General features: G+C 53.4%; 1 protein-coding gene and 1 pseudogene across 15 annotated transcripts in view; one reads left to right on the forward strand and one right to left on the reverse strand.

Moving 5' to 3' along the window:
- Positions 1–874: 874 nt before the first annotated feature.
- Positions 875–1,007, reverse strand: LOC120093499 (U4 spliceosomal RNA; annotated as a pseudogene).
- A 3,127-nt stretch (positions 1,008–4,134) lies between these two features.
- Positions 4,135–18,216, forward strand: part of Mta1 (metastasis associated 1) — a 38,660-nt gene continuing 24,578 nt past the window's right edge. For 11 of the 15 annotated variants that reach the window (XR_015622128.1, XR_015622127.1, XR_015622129.1 and 8 more), the window contains exons 1-2: positions 4,135–4,374; positions 17,456–17,523. Coding sequence is in view for 9 of the 15 variants with exons in the window: in XM_087554572.1 (XP_087410698.1) it covers positions 4,347–4,374; positions 17,456–17,523 (96 nt within the window). In the remaining 6 variants the exon portion in view is untranslated. 15 annotated transcript variants of the gene reach the window in all.

The following is an 18,216-nucleotide window of genomic DNA, read 5'->3' on the forward strand; positions in this document are numbered from 1 at the left end:
TGGGAACTGAACTCAGGACCTCTGGAAGAGCAGTCGGTGCTCTTAACCACTGAGCCATCTCTCCTGGCCACTAGAGTTTTAAAAAACTTTCTTCTGTTCTCGTATAACTGAAAATGTTTTCTTAAGGGCTTTATATATGAAAGAAAATCTGTCTGGGTAAAAAAAAACTGTGGGTTACATTTTTTCCTTAAGAACTGTTTCTCTAAGCTTCAAGTGCTGCTGGGGGTGGGGGGAAGGTTGAGGGGGCGGGGGAGGGAAGAATGGGTTTACATTAGTTTATAATCCATTATCGAGGAAAGCCAGGGTAGGAAGCAGACACTGTGCTCTGTCTGCTTTTTTACACAAATGAGCATCACCTCCCAAGGGTGGCCCTATGCACTGGGCTGGGCCCGCCTACATCGATCATTAATGACATGCCCACTGGCCAATCTGATGAGCAATTCCTCAGTGAAGGTTCTTTCCAGATGACTCTGGTTTAAGTTGAAAAACAAAAACCCAGAAAAACCCCACACTTGGCTGTCAAGTTGACATCCAAACACAACACAAAACAATCTTCCTTGTTTGTCCCCAGGCTCGTGTTAATATACCGTATATCTGGGCTGGAGAGATGGCTCAGTGGTTAAGAGCACTGACTGCTCTTCCAGAGGTCCTGAGTTCAAATCCCAGCAACCACATGGTGGCTCACAACCATCTGTAATGGGATCTGACGCCCTCTTCTGGTGTGTCTGAAGACAGCTACAGTGTGCTCACACACATAAAATAAATATATCTTTAAAAAAAAAGTTCTCTTTAAAAATCCAACGTTGGATTGGGGATTTAGCTCAGTGATAGAGCTCTTGCCTAGCAACCGCAAGGCCCTGGGTTTGGTCCCCAGCTTCGAAAAAAAGAAAAAAAAAATCCAACGTTCCTTTGTTGTGGGCTGCTGTAATAAGTTACTTTCTTTCAATTAGCAATAATAGCGCCTCGGATAAACCTCATTGGCTACGATACTGCCACTGCGCAAAGCTATAAGTTACTTTCTTATTCCAGGGAAGAACCAGGACACAGGTATAGTCAGATCAAAGCAAAATTCAAACAGTGTGAAAATCTGACATCTGGGACCCGGTCATGACCTCTGGGTCCAAAAGACTCGGATGATTCCACTACTCCAGTTCTCTGTCCACAGAACACACAGCTTGTCTGGTAGGCTCAGGCCGGTTCCATTCCGCAGCTCAGCTGGGACCATGGAGGGAGGAATACTCCTTTTGGGGAAGGGAAGAGTCTCTGTATCTCTTGCTGGTTGTCCCAGAACTCACTATGTAGACCAGCCTGAACTCGAACTCACGGATCTGCCTCCCTCTGCCTCCCAGTGCTGACATCACCACCCATGGTGGTGCCTCCCATTGCCACCACCACCAAAGCTCCTTTTCCTTTTTGTCCTTATCTGTGATATTTTTTCTGAAAAGTGGTCTCGGTAATCCTTAACGTTCAATCACGTAGGACAGCCCTCAGTTGACTTGTGTTACTTACACTGATGCGCTGGAGCGTGGCATGGACGTCTCCCATACAGGCCTCAGGAAGATTTCCCTGCAGCTTAACTCTGAATGCTTTTGATTTCCTGCCCCTAGGGCCAGCTGTCACGGGTTGGGGCTCAGCCACCCTTCACTGCATGGTGGCCCTAGGCATGGTCTTCAACAGATCAGCTCAGGTCACCAGAGCAGCGGAGGAAGAACCCAAATCCCACACCAGAGACAGGATAGGGCCCCATGTACCCATCTCTGGACCTTGGCCCACTTGCATGGGACCCTCCTATACTGCTCTCCCTGACCTGTGAGACCCACTCACACGTGATAGGACTTTCTTTCTCTGGACACTTCTACATGGCCAGCTCTGCAGGCAGAGACTGTGTGACCCTCTGGTGTCTGACATGGTTGGTAGTGTGAAATAGGTACTTGGTAAGTTGAGTGGGTTCCATTGACAGTCTTATCTCCCTGAAATGGTATGATGCCTCCGTCCACCCCTCCTAGTTGGACGGTTCGCCTCTGAGGTGTACTGTGACCTGAAGGTGTTTCCTGGGGCTGAGTCTTCCCTCTTTTTGCTTTGTCACTGAGCACCTGAGCTCTCCTTGTCTCCTCATTGCTAGAAACCCAGAAGGCACAGCACTTCTGTGATGGCATCTTCTATCCTATTACATTTTCTTTTCTGCTGGATTTTACCTGCCCTGCTCCTCCCCCGGGAAAGGTATTCCTATCGTGGTCACCGTGCCACTTCCTAAGCCGGTGTTCTTTCCTGAACGAGCAGCTGTCTTGCCTGGTGGCTCTGCCACCGAGTGGATTCATTCTTTGAACCTTTGCCACTGAGATCTCGAATGCTCCTTGCTCCTGGACAAGGCCTGAGCTATGCAGTCTGCCTTCTCTAGCCTGTACAGGAGAAGGCAGTGAGCTGGGCTGCTGCTTTCTGAGGCACTCAGAACTCTATTCTGAGGGAATATGTTCTGTTCTGGAGAGCAATGGCTTTCTTGGAATTCAGAAACCTCCTCTAGAAGTCAGCCTTGGCCACCCATGCTTTGGTTGTCGTCTCTCCCCAAGAAAAAGGACTGAGGCCTGCAACCGGGGCTGGAGGGTTACCAGAGTGGAGGCAAACTGAGGCGCTCCAGAGTATGCCAAGTCTAGGCCCTCTGTCCTGACCACTGCCTAGATGTTATCTGGTGGCTTTTTTGAGACTGGGTCTATGTAGCTCTGGTTATCCTGGAATTCACTATGTAGATCAGGGTGGCTTCAAACTCAAGAGTTCTCATTGCTCGGGGTGGTGGCCTAGGCCCTGAGACCCATCCTTGCTTGGGCCCAAGCGTCACTGCAGATCTCTTGCCTGGTTATCTACAGCCCTGACCCCCCTCCCCACAGGCCCTAACCTCACAGTGGCTCACAGTGCTTTCCTGAGCTCCATTTACTCCACTCCTTCATGTTCCACAGAACACACCTCAAACGGGATGCCGATAGACTTCCATTGTCAAAGCAACTCACAGTGCTCAGGCTCAAGCAGGGCCCCCAATCAGCTCCTCCTGACTCCCCCAATTGTGGCAGGGCCAGGATTTCCATCAGGGACACCACCTTTTGTCCTCTGGCCTCCAGGTCATTTCTAAGCACTCCACTCTTCACAAATCTTAGACAAGCACAAAGGCAAGCCCATAGTCACAAATGCTTCTAAATGCTACAAAGAGGGGCCTTCGTCAACTGATGCTGAAAGATGAGGGACACACTGAGGACCCTTACAAGACTTGATGGGTGAAGGGAAGGGCTCACACAAGAAGGACCCAAGGGTACTTTGTAAGCAACTCCCAAGGAGCCCTAGGAGGGCTCACCTCAACAGGTTTGTGAGATCAATCAGGTGTGCTGAGGGTCATTCAGGAAGTTGTTCTCTGGAGGTCACCTGGGTTGCAGAAGACTAGGTGGGCATGGGGCTTGGGAGGGTCACCCATGGGTGCTGAGGGTCAGGAGGGAATGGGCCTGGAGAGGACACCTGGAGAATGCCAAGAGTCATTTGGGGGGCTGGGAGAGCCTCCCAGGTATGCGAAAGACCATATAAGAGGGCCATCCAGGGATCTGAGGAATACTGAGGGTTAAAGACCGGTCACCCAACGGGTGCTGAGGTCCAGGCAGGCTTGGGCCTGGAGAATGCCACTGGAGGAAGCCAAGTATCATTCCGGAGGGGTGGCAGAAGAGCCATCAGTGATGTCTAGGGCCACTCTGGACAGGTTGCAGGAGTACTTCCTAGGGAAACAGGGTGTGGGCCTCCTGAGGACCACCTGGGGATGCCAAGGGCCACTCCAGCGGAGGCTTCGAAGAACCTCCCGGGATGAGTAGCTGGATGCTGCGGGCCAGGTGGGAGAGCCACACGGGGATGTTGAGGACCACTTTGGAGAGGATACAGGAGGGCCACCCGGGATGCCAGGGCCAGGCGATGGCCACCCCGGGATGCTGAGAGATAGGCGGGAGGGGTCGTGGGAGGGCGATCAGGGGATGCCGAGGACCAGACGAGCGAAGGGCTCAGAAGGGCCACTCGGCCAGGGGCGCGCGGGCCGGCGCGGCGCGGGGTCGGGTAACGGCCCGCGCGGTGGGCGGCGGCGCCCGAGGCCCCTCCCCGCCGCCCGCGGCCGCTCCTCCTCTTCCTCTCCCGCCCGCGCCGCGGCCCTCCCGTCCCTGCGCGGCCTCGGCGGCCTCGGAGGCGGCGGCGGCGGCGGCGGCGGAGCAGCGCGGTCCCTTTAAACCGCCCGCCGGCGCCCCCGCGCCCGCCCCCGCCCCGGCCCGCGCCCGGCCCGCCGCCCGCGCCCGCGCCCCGCGCCCCGCGGCCCCGCCGCCGGCCCGGACATGGCCGCCAACATGTACAGGGTCGGAGGTAAGGCCCCGCCACGGCCTTTATGCGCCGCGGGCCCGCCGCCCGCGCCTCCCGGCCCCGCCGCGGCCTCCGCGCCTCCCCCACGCCGCCCTCGCGCGCGGCCCGCGCCCCTCCCCCCCGTCCCGCCCCCGTCGCGCTCGCGCCCCGCCCGCGAGGCTCGGTTCTGGTCTTCGGTGCTCGTCCCGGCCCAAAATGGCCCCTGGGCCGCCGGTGCCGGGGCGCGCGCGCGCGGGGGGAAGAGCGGCGCTGGGAGGGGGCTATGCCCACCTGTTGGGGGCCGGGGGTGGCCCGCGGAGTAGCGGCGAGTGGCCAGGGCATCCCCGTGGCCGGCGGGCCCGGCGGCGCGAGGCCTGGGCCTGGGTCCGGGCCGGAGCCCCTGAGCAGGAGCACGTGCCTCTGGAGCTCTGGCTGCGGTCCCGCGAGCAGGAGTTTGGGGGTCGGGGGGCGAGCGGTCTCCTCTGGGGCCGCACTGAACCCGCTAGGTGTGCAGGCACCGGGAACCTTGTTGCAGGGGCCACAAGCTCGCCCGGACCGAGGGGCTTTCCTTAGCAGGGATTCCTGGGAGGGGGGGTTGGCTACTGCAGGGGGCCTACATCCCAAGTGCAGGTCTGAGTCACCCCAAACTTTTCTCTGCCCTACTGCTCACCCTAGCCTAGCAAAGGAGGCACTTTACTAGCCTTTGGAAGGCCAGAGGTCCCTACTGACCTGGGGCCATGAGGGCCTTTCTGCCCGGGCTGGACCCCCTGTTGTTGGGCCCTAGGCAGCCCTTCCCCCAGTTTGTGTGTATGACCAGGACACTCTGGGATGGCCTTGCACACATCCAGTCCATGCTGACCCTTACAGTTACTTCATCCCACAGCCTTCTGCTCTTTGTGGACTTGGAGACCCTCCTTCTGGTCACAGCCTAAACGTGGATGGGTCCCTGCTCCCCCACTGGCAATGTTGGGCCCTGCTGTGTGTGTGCAGGAGTGGGAGACCACCCAGAAACACCCGTCACCACTCCTGCGGGTGACCCTGACCCTCCAAGTGCCTAGGTCTTTTCCTTCCATCTCACACCAGCGGGACCCAGCCAGCTCAGTTCTGTGGCTTTGGGCACGCAGATGGGTCATCCACCCACCCACAGCAGTCCCTCTCCTGCTACAGGGCACAGCCTAGGGTGTTGAGGCCCTGTGAGGAGGGGCTGGTCCTTGATGTTTCAGTCTTGCCAGTCCCGGAGGGAGTGGGCCACAGCACTGGATCCTGTAAGCTTTCTGGCCCGCTTTGGGGGGGGGGGCAGGGGTGTCTCTGCTTTGCTCCTGGCACCCCAGGTGGCCTTTTCCCAGGTGCTGCCCCTTACTGTGCCTGGGGAAACCATTTTTGCATTCAGATCCCCCCTTCCTGTTCACTGTGAAGTGCTGCTCCCTCAGCCTCTACCTCTGCTTCCCTCATTTCAAAGGTCCTCCTTTGCCTGTGAAAGGCTCCCATTATCCCGGTCCCTGGCTCTGTTCTTTCTCTGGATTTAGAGACCCTCCTTCTGGTCACAGCCTAAATGTAGATGAGTCTCTGCTCCCCCACTAGCAAAATTGGGCTCTGCCATGAGTGTGTTTTGGAGTGGGAGACCACCTAGGAACACCTGTCACCACTTCTGTGTAGGACCCTGACCACTGAGCCACCCCCACCTGCACCCCCAGTTCACAGCGTTTCTGGCCCATGATGGCATATGATGTGTTGAAGAAATGAATGAATAGCAGAAGTAGAGGTCTGGGCTCCTGCATCGGACTCAGGCAGTGGGAGGTGGTGAGAGCGAGGAAGATGGCCTGCAGGACACTGGGTTCTCAGCCCGTTTCTAAGAGTCCCACAGCTGCCTGCCAGCCTGACAGGGCTGTAGCCAGGGCCCTAGCAGGCTGGGAAGGAGGTCCCAGACTTTGGCTCACTTGTATCTGTTTGCCCACGGCATGGCTAGGGATCCACCCTTTTTTCATCCTGTGTCCTGCGGCTGCTCCTCCAGGGCATAACTGGTGTCCTGGCCTGTCCGAGGTCCCATGAGGGTTGGTGGCTGGACCCTGAGCCTCTGCTTATGTATGGTGGGAGCAGGGATAGGTCTGTATTTCTGTGTATGTTAGCTGGCAAGCATGGTCTGGGGTCCCACCTGTATTGCCTGGAGTGCCTTGCAGTGTAGCAGTCCCCGGAGGGTATCTATGGCAGATGAAGGCTCAGCCCCTATAGGCCTTTTGGATAGAGAACTCTAGTGCCATCCTGGGAGTCCCAGCAGGGCCTTGCGGTGGTGCTCTGGGTGTTGGCTGTTGGCTTCCTGCCCCAGTCACTGCTTGCCAGATTCTCAGGCCCCCAGACGAGAGGACACACTGTGGCTCTCTGAGCAGGCCTTGGTTCAGTCTGTTGTCTGGGCTCTGGCCCCCTGGGAAATCCGTTCAGAGGAGTGACTGGTGGGGACCTAGGTTGGGATTTCTCTCCCCCTGCCCTACCCTCTTGGCACATGCAGCAGAGAAAAGTACAGGATGCCCAGTCAGGTTTAGATTTCAGGAAAACTGCCGTGCCCTAGTGTGAGTGTGTCCCAGCTGTGGAGGCCATGTGGACACTGAGGACTGTGACTTGGAACACAATGTTGGGCGTCCTGTATTCTCTGGCAAGCTTGTCTGGAAGCCTTGTCAGGGTGGACTGGGCTGGGTGAAGCTATGGGAGAGGAGGTTGCAGGAGCCAGCAGAACACTTGGGCCAAGGGGTCAGCCAGGGAGGAAATACAGACTGCTTCTTAAGACGTGGCTTGTTGAATATTCAGGTTGGGCAAGGGTTTGGGAGGCTGTCCCTGCTGAGAGCTGGATGGAGGCTGAGGACATCCTACGGCACCTGTGTTTCATACCTGCTATAAAATTGGGTGGCATTTTTGAACAGAGGAGCAGACATCGCTTTGAGTCTCCTACGTAGGTGCCTTTCTCTTTAATTGCAGGGCTACTGCAAGTCCCTGTGCAGTATTCCCTCTTGCTAAGGAGTCACCCCTTGTCTTTGAGTGACTGTGCTTGTGGCATGTTACAGGAAGCAACAGCCTGCAGGCCACAGCCACATCACAGCTGTCCCTCCCTGGCCTGGGGTGTTGTGTCTTATGCCCAGAACCAGCCTCTTGCTTTCCCACCTTGGGTTTTTATTTAAGTCATCATTCGTATTTAATGACACTTTTGTTTTTTGCTTCATTAGTTTTCTCGAATTAATTATTTTATGTATATGAGTACACTGTAGCTGTCTTCAGACACGCCAGAAGAGGGCCTCAGATCCCATCACAGATGGTTGTGAGCCACCATGTGGTTGCTGGGATTTGAACTCAGGTCCTCTGGAAGAGCAGTCAGTGCTCTGAACCACTGAGCCATCTCTCCAGTCCTTATTTTGCTGTTTTGAGACAGGCTTTCTCTGTGTAGCCCTGGCTGTCCTGGAACTCACTCTGTAGACCAGTCTGGCCTCAAACTCAGAGGTCCTCCTCCTGCCTCTGCCTCCAGTTGATGTCAGAAGTGTGTGCCACCATTGCCCGACTTGTTTGTCTGTTTGAAGTACGTGGTACTGGGGATCATCCCTTGAGTGAGATGCTGATGGGCTGGACCACTGAACCATAGTTTCAGCCCCAGTGATTTTTATTCTTGAGCTATAACTGGTTTTTCAAGACAGGCTTTCTCTGTGTAGCCCTGGCTGTCCTGGAACTCACTCTGTAGACCAGGATGGCCTAGAACTCAGAGATCCACCTGCCTAGAGTCAGAGGAAGCAGGGGCCAAATCAGCAGGAACCATGTTGCACAGGGAAGGGTTGGAGTGCTGGTATTAAAGGCGTGCACCACCACTGCCTGGCCAGCTGAGACTTCCTGACTAAGACATTCCCATGGTTGAAAATTCCAGGGTTATAAGGGAATGCCTATATTGTGAGCTTAACCGTGTGCAATGTCCTAGTGTCTGTGCTATTTTGGGGAGCCCTGTGGAGGCTTCTGGGTCCTGCCCTTTGCCACAGCACTTGTTGTAGGGAAAACCCCACAAGTTTTGACTCTCTTCCCTCAAGCCTGCATCCATAGCAGGAGTTGTAGAAGTAGGCCAGACCCAAGGCTGTAGCCTGTCTATGGAGCAGCATGGGACCTCTCAGTCTCTTAAGCCACTGAGCCATCATTTGTGCTGGAGGGGTGTGGGGCAGTGCTCCTTCAGGCTTGGCCCACAGCACCCTACAGAGGCTTCCCCATCCTGTTTAGCCTACTGAGCATGGCCAGTCTGCCCCTGTGTGGGGCCAGAGGTGCGCTGTGTGCCTGCTACTGGCCTTGTGAATTATTGCGAGGAGGAAGATTTTAGCATTAAACTCCTGTATTAGCAACAACTAAAACAAGTAAATGGTCCAAAGTAACAGTCTTGTGGCTAAATCCCAGAACACGATGCTTCCCTCTATACAGGCTAATGGCACTGGCACCTATCTACAAGGACCTCCAAGATTGTCCCACTGAGCAGGGTGCTGGTGCCCTGTGAAGCAGAATTTCACTTGAACATGGCACGAGGGATGTTAGGGTGAGTTCCTGAGACAGGCACAGGCCCCTCTGTCCCAGCTTGGCACTGTTGAACACTTGGGTGCTCCTGGCCAAACATTAATCTTTGTCCCGCTTGGGGCCAGTTGCTCCTAATCCTTGTCCTGTCCCAGCATGCACCTGCTTCACGGCGAACCTGTTCTTAGGAAGTTTTAAGATTACAGAAAGCATCTTTCTTTGCTTCTCGGCCTAGAGTTGTCTCTCTGGGCCCTGGCCCTCTATAGAGTTCCTCAGGGTGCCCATAGAAAGTGCTGCAGCGTGGATCCCTGAATGGCAGTAGGCAAAGTCTTTGTGGACCCCATATCAGCTAGTGTGTGGAGGAGGGCTGCTGGGATTGCTTTTGTGGAAGGGGACCTGGGAAAGGCTCTGGCCCTGGCCATTAGCTTATGAGATCAGATGTGGTCCCTTTGCCTGCTCCTGGACAGGATTAGTCTACCTGTGTGCTTAATTTGGGCCCTTGGCATCCCTGGGCCTGGAAGACCTTATGTTCCCATAGGATGCCGCACCCCTGTAGTCCCTTCTGGCCCAGGCAGCTGACTTGTGATGCCTCTCTAGGGAGATGATCCGGAGCAGAACTGATCTACTTACAGCCACTGTGGAAGCTGTTACCCAGCGCCCTGCTCTGAGCCCCAGCTGTGCCCACAGGGTCTGTTCTTGAGATCTAGGGGGACTCTAAGGTTCTTATTATTTAGGGTGAGGTTCACAGGCAAGTTTGCTGTGTGCAGGGGTAGTGCGTGATATCCTGAAGAACCAGGGTCAGAGGCAAGGCTACCATGGTAGGCATGTTCTCAGTGTACCCCACACCCACTAGAAAATGAACCACGAGGCCACTGGTAGGTCAGTAGAAGCCAAGACAACCTGCTGGTTTATCTCCTGAAGCAGTCAGAACGTAGTAATGGGGCTATGTGGCCTTCCTGGGCCATTTGACTGCTTGTGTATACTGGGTGCCCCTACTGGGGATTGTAGGTCATTTGCTCCTGTAGGGTCTGGGCCTCTTTCCCATCTTAGATTTTGTGGGGCCAGTGTGGTCATCACCGTGTTACCAAAGGCCATCTGAGGTAGAGTGGAGGCCAAGCTGAGCTAGGAGACTCGGGAGTAGTCGGGTGCTGGCTGGGTGATGGACCATGGCCAGGGTGAAGTCTAATGAGTGCCCTTAGAAGTGGGACCTTCAACTACAGGGATGCCTAGGTCACTGGGCAGGGGGAGAGCATTGGAGAGCTGAGGGATTAGCATGCTTCCCGGAGGGTCCATTGGACAGGTCATCCATAAACTGGAGCTGAAAACCAACCCAGCCACAAACTCGGCTGGGCCTAGCTGAGAACAAGACAGACAGGTTCTGGGAATGGGTTGATGCTGCTGCAGGTGTTAATCCCTTCTGTGTCTGTAGGGGGAGGGGAGGGGTCAAAGGGCTCCTGGGGACCTTGCCTTTTGAATCGGAGAACAGTGTCAATATTTGGTCCCTGTCTGAGGTGACTGCAGGAGGTGTGGTTCTGTGCCCCCCCCCACCAGCCAGGACAGCTGCCTCTGAACTCCTGTGTTTGTGTGATCCTCTTGCCTCGGCCTCCTCAGTGCTAGGACTGCAGGTGGGCACCATACCCAGTTAGGTCTGTGACTTTTGACAAATGTCACTGCAGACCTTTAGAACATTGCCATAGTCCTACCTGTTTCCTGGTGGGACGTCTCCCTTCTCCCAACTACTCCTGTGTCTGTCATGTAGACGGAACCCTCCTTTAAGATGGCTGCTCTACCACACAGTGTGGATATGGGAATTAGTACCTGCGACTGGCTCTCTCTGGCTGAGTAGTGCCCCTCTCCAGCTGTTCACCGCGAACCCCCAGATCCGTGAGCTTTGTGTGTACTTCAAGGGTTTTCATTTCTCCTGAATAAAAATGTACGATTGTACAGTGAACTCAGGCGTTCACGGGCAGCTGTCTGGCTAACATAGCCATTGCTTCACCCCTGGGGGCACCAGAACCTACCCCTGTGTCAACGCTGCCGCGCAGTGGTTGGAGGATGTGTGGGGTTTGATTCGAGCTCCCTGGTAAATGGTAAATTCGGCTTCTCATGAGTTCATATTGCCCGCAGTGTGCCGTCCCTGCCCCTGTCCCCGTCCCCGTCCCGTCCCCAGCTGTGTGTTCTGTTAGTTTGGCTCTTTGAGACCAGGTCTTGCTATTTAGCTCATGTTGCCTATCTTGATGCCTCTGCTATGTGGGATTAAAGATGTGGCTACCATGTTGTGCTGTTTGATTTTTGCTTTTTATTTGTGGTTTCTGGTTTTGTTTTTTTAAAAGACAGAGACTCTATGTATCCTTGATTGTCCTGGAACTCCCTATGTTAGACCAGGCTGGCCTTGGGTTCAGAGAGCAACTCGCCTGCCTCTGCCTCCTCAGTGCTGGGATTAAAGGCATAACCATTCATTGCCCGGCATTTCCCTGTTTGTTTTTTTTTTTTTTTTTTTTTTTTTGGTCTTTTTTTCGGAGCTGGGGACCGAACCCAGGGCCTTGTGCTTCCTAGGCAAGCGCTCTACCACTGAGCTAAATCCCCAACCCCCATTTCCCTGGTTTTTAAGTTGGATTGTGTTCTTACTGTCATGAACTGTGAGGTGATTTTATTATTTTGTGACGTAGAAGTCTAACCAAGGGCCTGCTTATACTGGACAGTGCTGTTCTACCATCTCCCAGCCCCAAATGTTGGTTTATAGTCTGTTCAGACCCTTCAGAGGGCTGCGGTCGTGTTTTGTGTGTCTCTTAGAACACAAGATTGCAAAGTCTTTATCCTTCTTTATTACAGAGAAAAAGTTTGACTTTAGGATCCATCTTGTTAGTTTCTTTGTGAGGGTTAAGAGACTTTCTCCCACTGGGTCACCTTGACAGCACTGTTGGTGAGGATGTGGGATGCTGGGGTTAGGGTGGTTGACGGACAGTTGTTCGATGGTGATCTGATCTGGCAGCCTTTGCCAGTGCAAGTCCTGACCTGTAGCTCACGGTAGCATTGGGTCACTGTAGCTTTTACAGAGCAGTGCCAGCTTCCCTGTCAAAGTGGAGAACTGCCTGTTGGGCTTTGTTTTTGTCTGTGCAGCTCTGGCCGTCCTGGAATTCACTATGTAAACCAGGCTGGCCTCAACGGCACAGAGATCCACCTGCCTCTGCCTCAGGAGAACTGGGATTAAAGCCGTGTGCCACTAAGCCTGACTCTTGCTGATTTGTTTGGTTTGGTTTGGTTTGGTTTCTCGAGACAGGGTTTCTCTGTGTAGCCCTTGCCATCCTGAAACACACTGTGTAGACCAGGCTGGCCTCAGACTCATAGAGATCTGCCTGCCTCTGCCTCCTAAGTGCTAGGTTTAAAGACATGTGCTGCTACTGCTCAGACTGTGGCTGATTTTTTAAATATGATATTTTACATTTATATAAAGCACAGGCTTGTTCTCGTGTGTGTGTGTGTGTGTGTGTGTGTGTGTGTGTGTGTGTGTGTGTGCGCGTGCGCGTGCTCGCACATGTTTGCGGGAGTGCACACGTGGACAACTTAGGGGAACCTATTCTTCCCTTGGACCATCTGTGTTCTGTGTTCTGGGAAATGGAGGTCAGGTTTGGCTGCAAGGGTTCTTAGTTGCCGGCTCTGGCTTGTTGATTTCTACAAAGCAAACAAGTTAGTGAGATTTGGATGACCCTGGCTGATGGCAGGGCCTCTTGGAGACTGGCAAACTGTACTGGCAAACGGCACTGCCTAGGTTTGTGTGACTCATGAGCTAAGAATGGCGTTTACATTTTTATGTGGTTGAGGGAAAAAAATCACAAGAATACTTCATGACATGAGATTATATGAAATTCAAATTTCTTTACCCATAAATAAAGTTTTATTGGAACATGGCCACTGAAGCTAAAGTGTATATCCTGTGGCTGATTCTGAGCTGTAACTAAGGCGCTTGTCCTCCTCGGGCACAGTACAGAGCACTGTGGCTTTGCCATCCAACATGGTGGTGTGGGGCTCTCACAGTGGCAGCCATCCAGGTCTCTGTGGATGGGCTGGGTATGCTGTGATTCAATAGAGCTTTGATGCCATCTGCCTGCAGACCACACAGACCTGGAGCTGAGGGCTCGGCTCACCAGATCCCATGCTCACAGGCTGGTTGTGCACCCATGGCTGTGGCGGCTGTGCTCCTGGCTGAGCGCTTTGGACCAAGGCTCCCCTGACACTCTTCAGGTTCCACTAATTTGCTGGAACAGTTTGCAGGGTAAACACTTGCCATGTTTGCTGGCTCATGACATAGGACACGGCACACAGATGAGAAGCTGAAAGTCCCAACTCCCGACGGTGTGTGTGTGTGTGTGTGTGTCTGTCTGTCTGTCTGTCTGTCTGTCTGGTATAACCGTCTATGGGTGTCTTGGGTTAGTCAACTGTTTACTGCTGTCATAATTTGAGACTACCGGTTTGCGGGGAGGAAAGTTTGTCTTGGCTGACAGTTTCTGAGGTTCCGGTCTCTGTCAGTTGAGTTGCTGTCGGGCCTGTGACAGAACAGAGCATTTGGGTAGAAATGCAAGATGGCACAAAACTGGGCATTTTACGGTGGCTTGAAGCATTAAAAGCACAAAACAGGAAGGTATGCGGGCCCTACCCAACATGGCCAAGCTGGGGACCAAGCCTTCTGTCATGCATCTGTGGAGGCACCCCATATCTTATAATTGCACACACAAAAGACACTCTTATCTCCCTGAAGGTCCCCAGGGTTTTAGGAGCCATGTGCCAGGAAGTGAGGATGGAGACCAAATACGTATTTCCTCTGACAACAGTGTCACAGCGGCTGTTGGTTTTGTGTGTGCTTGACACACTGCAGGTCCTGTGGACATGGGGCCCTTACTGTTTTGAGCCCAGGCGTGTGCTGTGGATATACTTGTGATGCGAATCAGGGACTCTGCTGTGGTTTTTTTTTTGTTTTTTTGTTTTTTTTGTTTTTTTTTTTTGGTTCTTTTTTTCGGAGCTGGGGACCGAACCCAGGGCCTTGCGCTTCCTAGGTAAGCGCTCTACCACTAAGCTAAATCCCCAGCCCCTCTGCTGTGGTTTTAAGGCAGTGGCAGAGAGTGGCACCAGTCACTGATTACCTCGAATGGTAAAGTTTGTCCAATAGCCAGGACTCCGTTACTGTGTGGGAGAGAGACTTTCAGACCAAGGGAGCCTCCTCAGAAAATGAGGATGTGTCAAAAAGGAGTGTGCTGCAGGGATCGGAAGAGCACGTGAGCCTCTGAAGCAGTCTGTAAGCTGGGAGAGCATGGGTGGTGCGTGCAGGAGAGGACTCTGCTAAGATGTGTGACGGGATGGCGCAGAAGGGTGGGGGGGGGACAAATGAAGATCCAGAAAGGCAGCCACACCTCACTGAGCCTGTGCCGCAGACGGCTTCTGACTGCAGGGCCGTGGCTGGCCAGGGTTTGTGAACACTATGAAGCAGAGGGTGGGTGGACATTGTGATCTGACCCAGAGTACAGCTCAGCATGGTGTCTGCCCAGTGCTTAAACTTGGACCAGAGTGGAAGATTCCCAAAGCAAGACAGACCACTGACAATCACCATTATTAAGCAATGAATGACTTAGAGTTAGTTCCTGCTCCATGCTTGGTGGTGCTGTTTGAGTTCATTGTGACGTGATCCCGCCCAAGGCCACATGGCATTTGTTTGACCAGCTTAGACTGCGTTAAGTTCATCCTTACTGGGGAGAAATAAAATGGGAGGTCTAAGCAGAAATATTTCCTCTCTGGCAGACGCTCGTGTCTGTGCCAGGAGCTGGCCTCAGCAGCCCCAGAGAGGTTGGTCGGCACTGTAGTTCTTGCTGAGGGCTGGAGCATTCCTTAAACTGCCCTCGGGACCTTTGCTAGGAATACCAACTACAGTGACTACAGTGCTGTCCAGCTCGGGTTCTCGCTCCTTGAATAGAAGGGTGTGCCACCACTAGCCAAGGCCAGCACGTGGCACTAATGATTGGTCACTCAGTCTCTGTCCCTTTAGCAGTCAGGCTGTTGCCATGTAGCCTCAGCCTGGACTTTAATCCACGTTGGTACCAAGGATGATTTGACGTGGCCATAGCCCGGGAAGGAGACACTTGTAGGACTGTGTTCACAGCCTGACTTGCAGGGAGAACGCTTGCTCCGGCCACACTTGGAGTATGTAGCAGGCTCTGCATCCGCCAGTGTCTGTTCAGAGCAGTTTCTGCACACAGATCCCATGCCTGCTGTCTCACTGAGAGCTCGAGCAGAACAATGACCCTGAGCTGTTCACCCCCTAAACCGTTTTCTCATCGATCCATCTGTACATTTAAAACATTTTAATTTCAATAAAGCATTTGGAAGTTTTGTTGTGCCTGCGTGTTTTGCTCAGTTCAGGCTTCACCTGCCTGCCTAACTTCTACTGTCTGGATCTGCAGAAATGTGCGGATCTCTGTTGTAGTCTGTGGATACCTATTACAGTACCATTTCAATCATGCGTCTGTGTGGGCATGTGCACGAGCGCAAGTACCCGTGGAGGCCAGAAGAGGGCATCTGATCCTTGAGCTGGAATTACAGGCATGCATTTGTCTTATCACCGTCTGTGTGCGTGTGTATCAAGACCAGGCTCTTAGAGGCTGCCACTCCTGAGCTGCCACTGTTGGGAGGCGTGCATCACTGTTTCCCACAGGTGCAGGAGGCTCTCCGCTCCTTCTCCCGCCTCACAGCCCTGGACCTGGAGGGACGCTTCTGCCCTCATGGCGGGTGGTTTTTATCAATGTTTTAATCACTTCTTAGTTTCTTTGATTTTTTTTTTTTGTTCGTTTTTATTTTCTGTGTTCTTGGTTTTCCTACTGACGTATGCTGTGCATCTAGCATACCCCATCTTGTTGGGCAGGTACCTCTGAGATTCGCAAGCGGCATGTCGTTGGGCCACTGCTGCTGCTGAGCGTGCCCTGTGTGGCACCACCCCCTCCCCACTCCAGTGCCCATCTCCTGCTCCTGGGTGTCTATGTGCCTGCCCCGAGAGGAGCTATCTCAGTGCCTGCTTCTCAGGTGTCCCCCCCGGGCACCCTGCTTGTTTGCCTTTACTTGGGAGACGTTTGATTTTATTCCAGTTTTTGGCGAGTATGAATAGTTTGGGGTTTAATTTGCTGTGATTTGTAAAATTGAAATTTTAGAGTGTGGATGCCTTTTTTAAAAAACTAGTCTTATTAAGAAATTATCCAGATTGATGAAATTCATCAGGTTGCTATCACAGGGTGTTCTAGGAGGGTCCCACATCTGAGCCCAGAGACTTCCTCCAATCCCTACCCAGTGCTTCCTTGGGCCTTGCTTTTTCTTGGAGACCCTTCCCCGTCCTGAGCACTGGCAAGGGAGTTGTAAGAATGTGGCTGACCTGTTGGTAGTTGGCACAGCTCAGGAAACAATATGGTGACAGGCCTGTGCCTGCAAGAGTGTGCCTGAATGGGAGCAAGGAGCTGCAGTCACTGGCTCTGTCCAGGGCCCATTTCAACTGGAGGGACCTTCTAGTCAGCTCACTCAGGGAGGGGTTCGTTCCACGGAGTCCCAGCGTGACAGTGGGACAGTCTAGCCTGCTCTCTGCACTGGGGAGCCCTGTGGGAGTGGGGTAGTCTGAGCTGTCCAGACTGAGTCTGCCAGCTTTCACAAATGTTCATGTCTCTCTGTGGAGCTAGTGAGAAATTCGAAGGCCATGTCACCTCACCAAAATGCTGAAGTCTGTGCTGACCTGATAGTCCCAGGAGGCCTTGTAGGGTCATGGCGGTCCCCCTGGGACTATGCTCGTAGGCTCTGAGGCCCTATGTCTCTCTGACCCTAGAGGAGACATCTCGTACTTCTGAGGTGACTGCCCTGCTGGTGTGTATGATCTCCTAGAAGCCATGACCTGTGTTCTATGTGGTTGTTGTTTCTGCTTTGGAAGAGGCTGGGCATGTCCTGGGCTGCAACAGTCTTCGGTGGTGAAGGGTAGACACACTGTTCATTCAACAGCTACTTGGAAAGGTGCCTAGTAGCTTTGAGCAGGGCCTCAGGGTAGCTTTGTAGTTGGAATTTATGAGCGAAGCTGCAGTCAGTCCCCACTAAGACTTGTGCTCCTGAAGGCATTTGATACTGGATGTTTGAGGGCTGCGGACCCTCTCAGGCAGCCCCTCTCTCTTGCTTTTCCTTAGCCCCTCAACAGCTGTGATGTGGCCCAACATCCTCTCTGGGTTCTGTCCATCTAGTGCTCCAGTGGCATAGGGTTTGCCAAGGTCTGCTTGAGGCTCCAGTCAATTCCTTGGGGGGCTTTCTTTTTTTTTAAGATTTATTTAATGTAGAGTGCTCTATCTGCATGTACACTAGCGTGCCAGAAGAGGGCACCAGATCACATAGATGGTTGTGAGCCACCATGCGGCTGCTGGGCATTGAACTCAGGACCTCCAGAAGAGCAACCAGTGCTTTTAACCACTGAGCCAGCTCTCCAGCCCCTCAGGGATGGGGGTAGGGTGCCTTAAAAATGGTGGGAATGGTGCTATGTGTTTATGTAAAACACATATATGCAAATCTCTGTCTGCAGACTATGTCTACTTTGAGAACTCCTCCAGCAACCCGTACCTGATCCGCAGGATTGAAGAGCTCAATAAGGTAAGTGTACTCACTCAGCACCATGGGGCAGCAGTGGTCTGCCTGCCCTGTTCAGTGTCTTTCTGCCTAGATTTGGATGTCCCACCAGGAGAGGCTGGGAGTGAGTCCCTGTGACCTCTTGGGGGCCATGTCTAAACCATTTTTAAAAGATTGTTTTAGCGTATGTGTATGGATGTTTTGTCTGCACATATGTCTGTGCACCATGTGGGAGGAGGCTGGAAGAGGACATTGGGTCCCCTGGACTTGATTGGAGTCACAGATGATTGTGAACTGGCATCGTGACTTGTGGGTGCTGGGAATTGAACCCAAGTCCCTGCACAGTGCTTTTAACTCTGTTCTCCAGCCCTAGCCTATGCTTCTTGAGGACGAGCTCAGGGTGGCCTTGGGGTCTTGCCAGTTCTCTGCCTCATCTCCCAGCACAAACTGGTCTGTCTGAGACAGGTGCCCTCATGGACCTGAGTGTACACCCAGGACTCAGAGGACACTGGTCACAGACCAGGGTAGTCAGTGGTCTTTGGTGCCACTAGTTCTACCTGTACGAAGTTCTCTCCTCCTCCTCCTCCTCTTCCTCTTCCTCTTCTTCCTCCTCTTCCTCTCATTTCCGTTAGCCTGGGTGGCTTCTTGGCCACAGGACTACAATGTAGAGCCATCTGCTCTGTCCATATAGCCTTGAGTGCACATGTACTATTGTAT

The sequence above is a fragment of the Rattus norvegicus genome, chromosome 6 (genome assembly GCF_021556685.1).
Source record: "Rattus norvegicus strain SHRSP/BbbUtx chromosome 6, alternate assembly SHRSP_T2T, whole genome shotgun sequence".
In the NCBI taxonomy this organism is placed as follows: domain Eukaryota; kingdom Metazoa; phylum Chordata; class Mammalia; order Rodentia; family Muridae; genus Rattus; species Rattus norvegicus.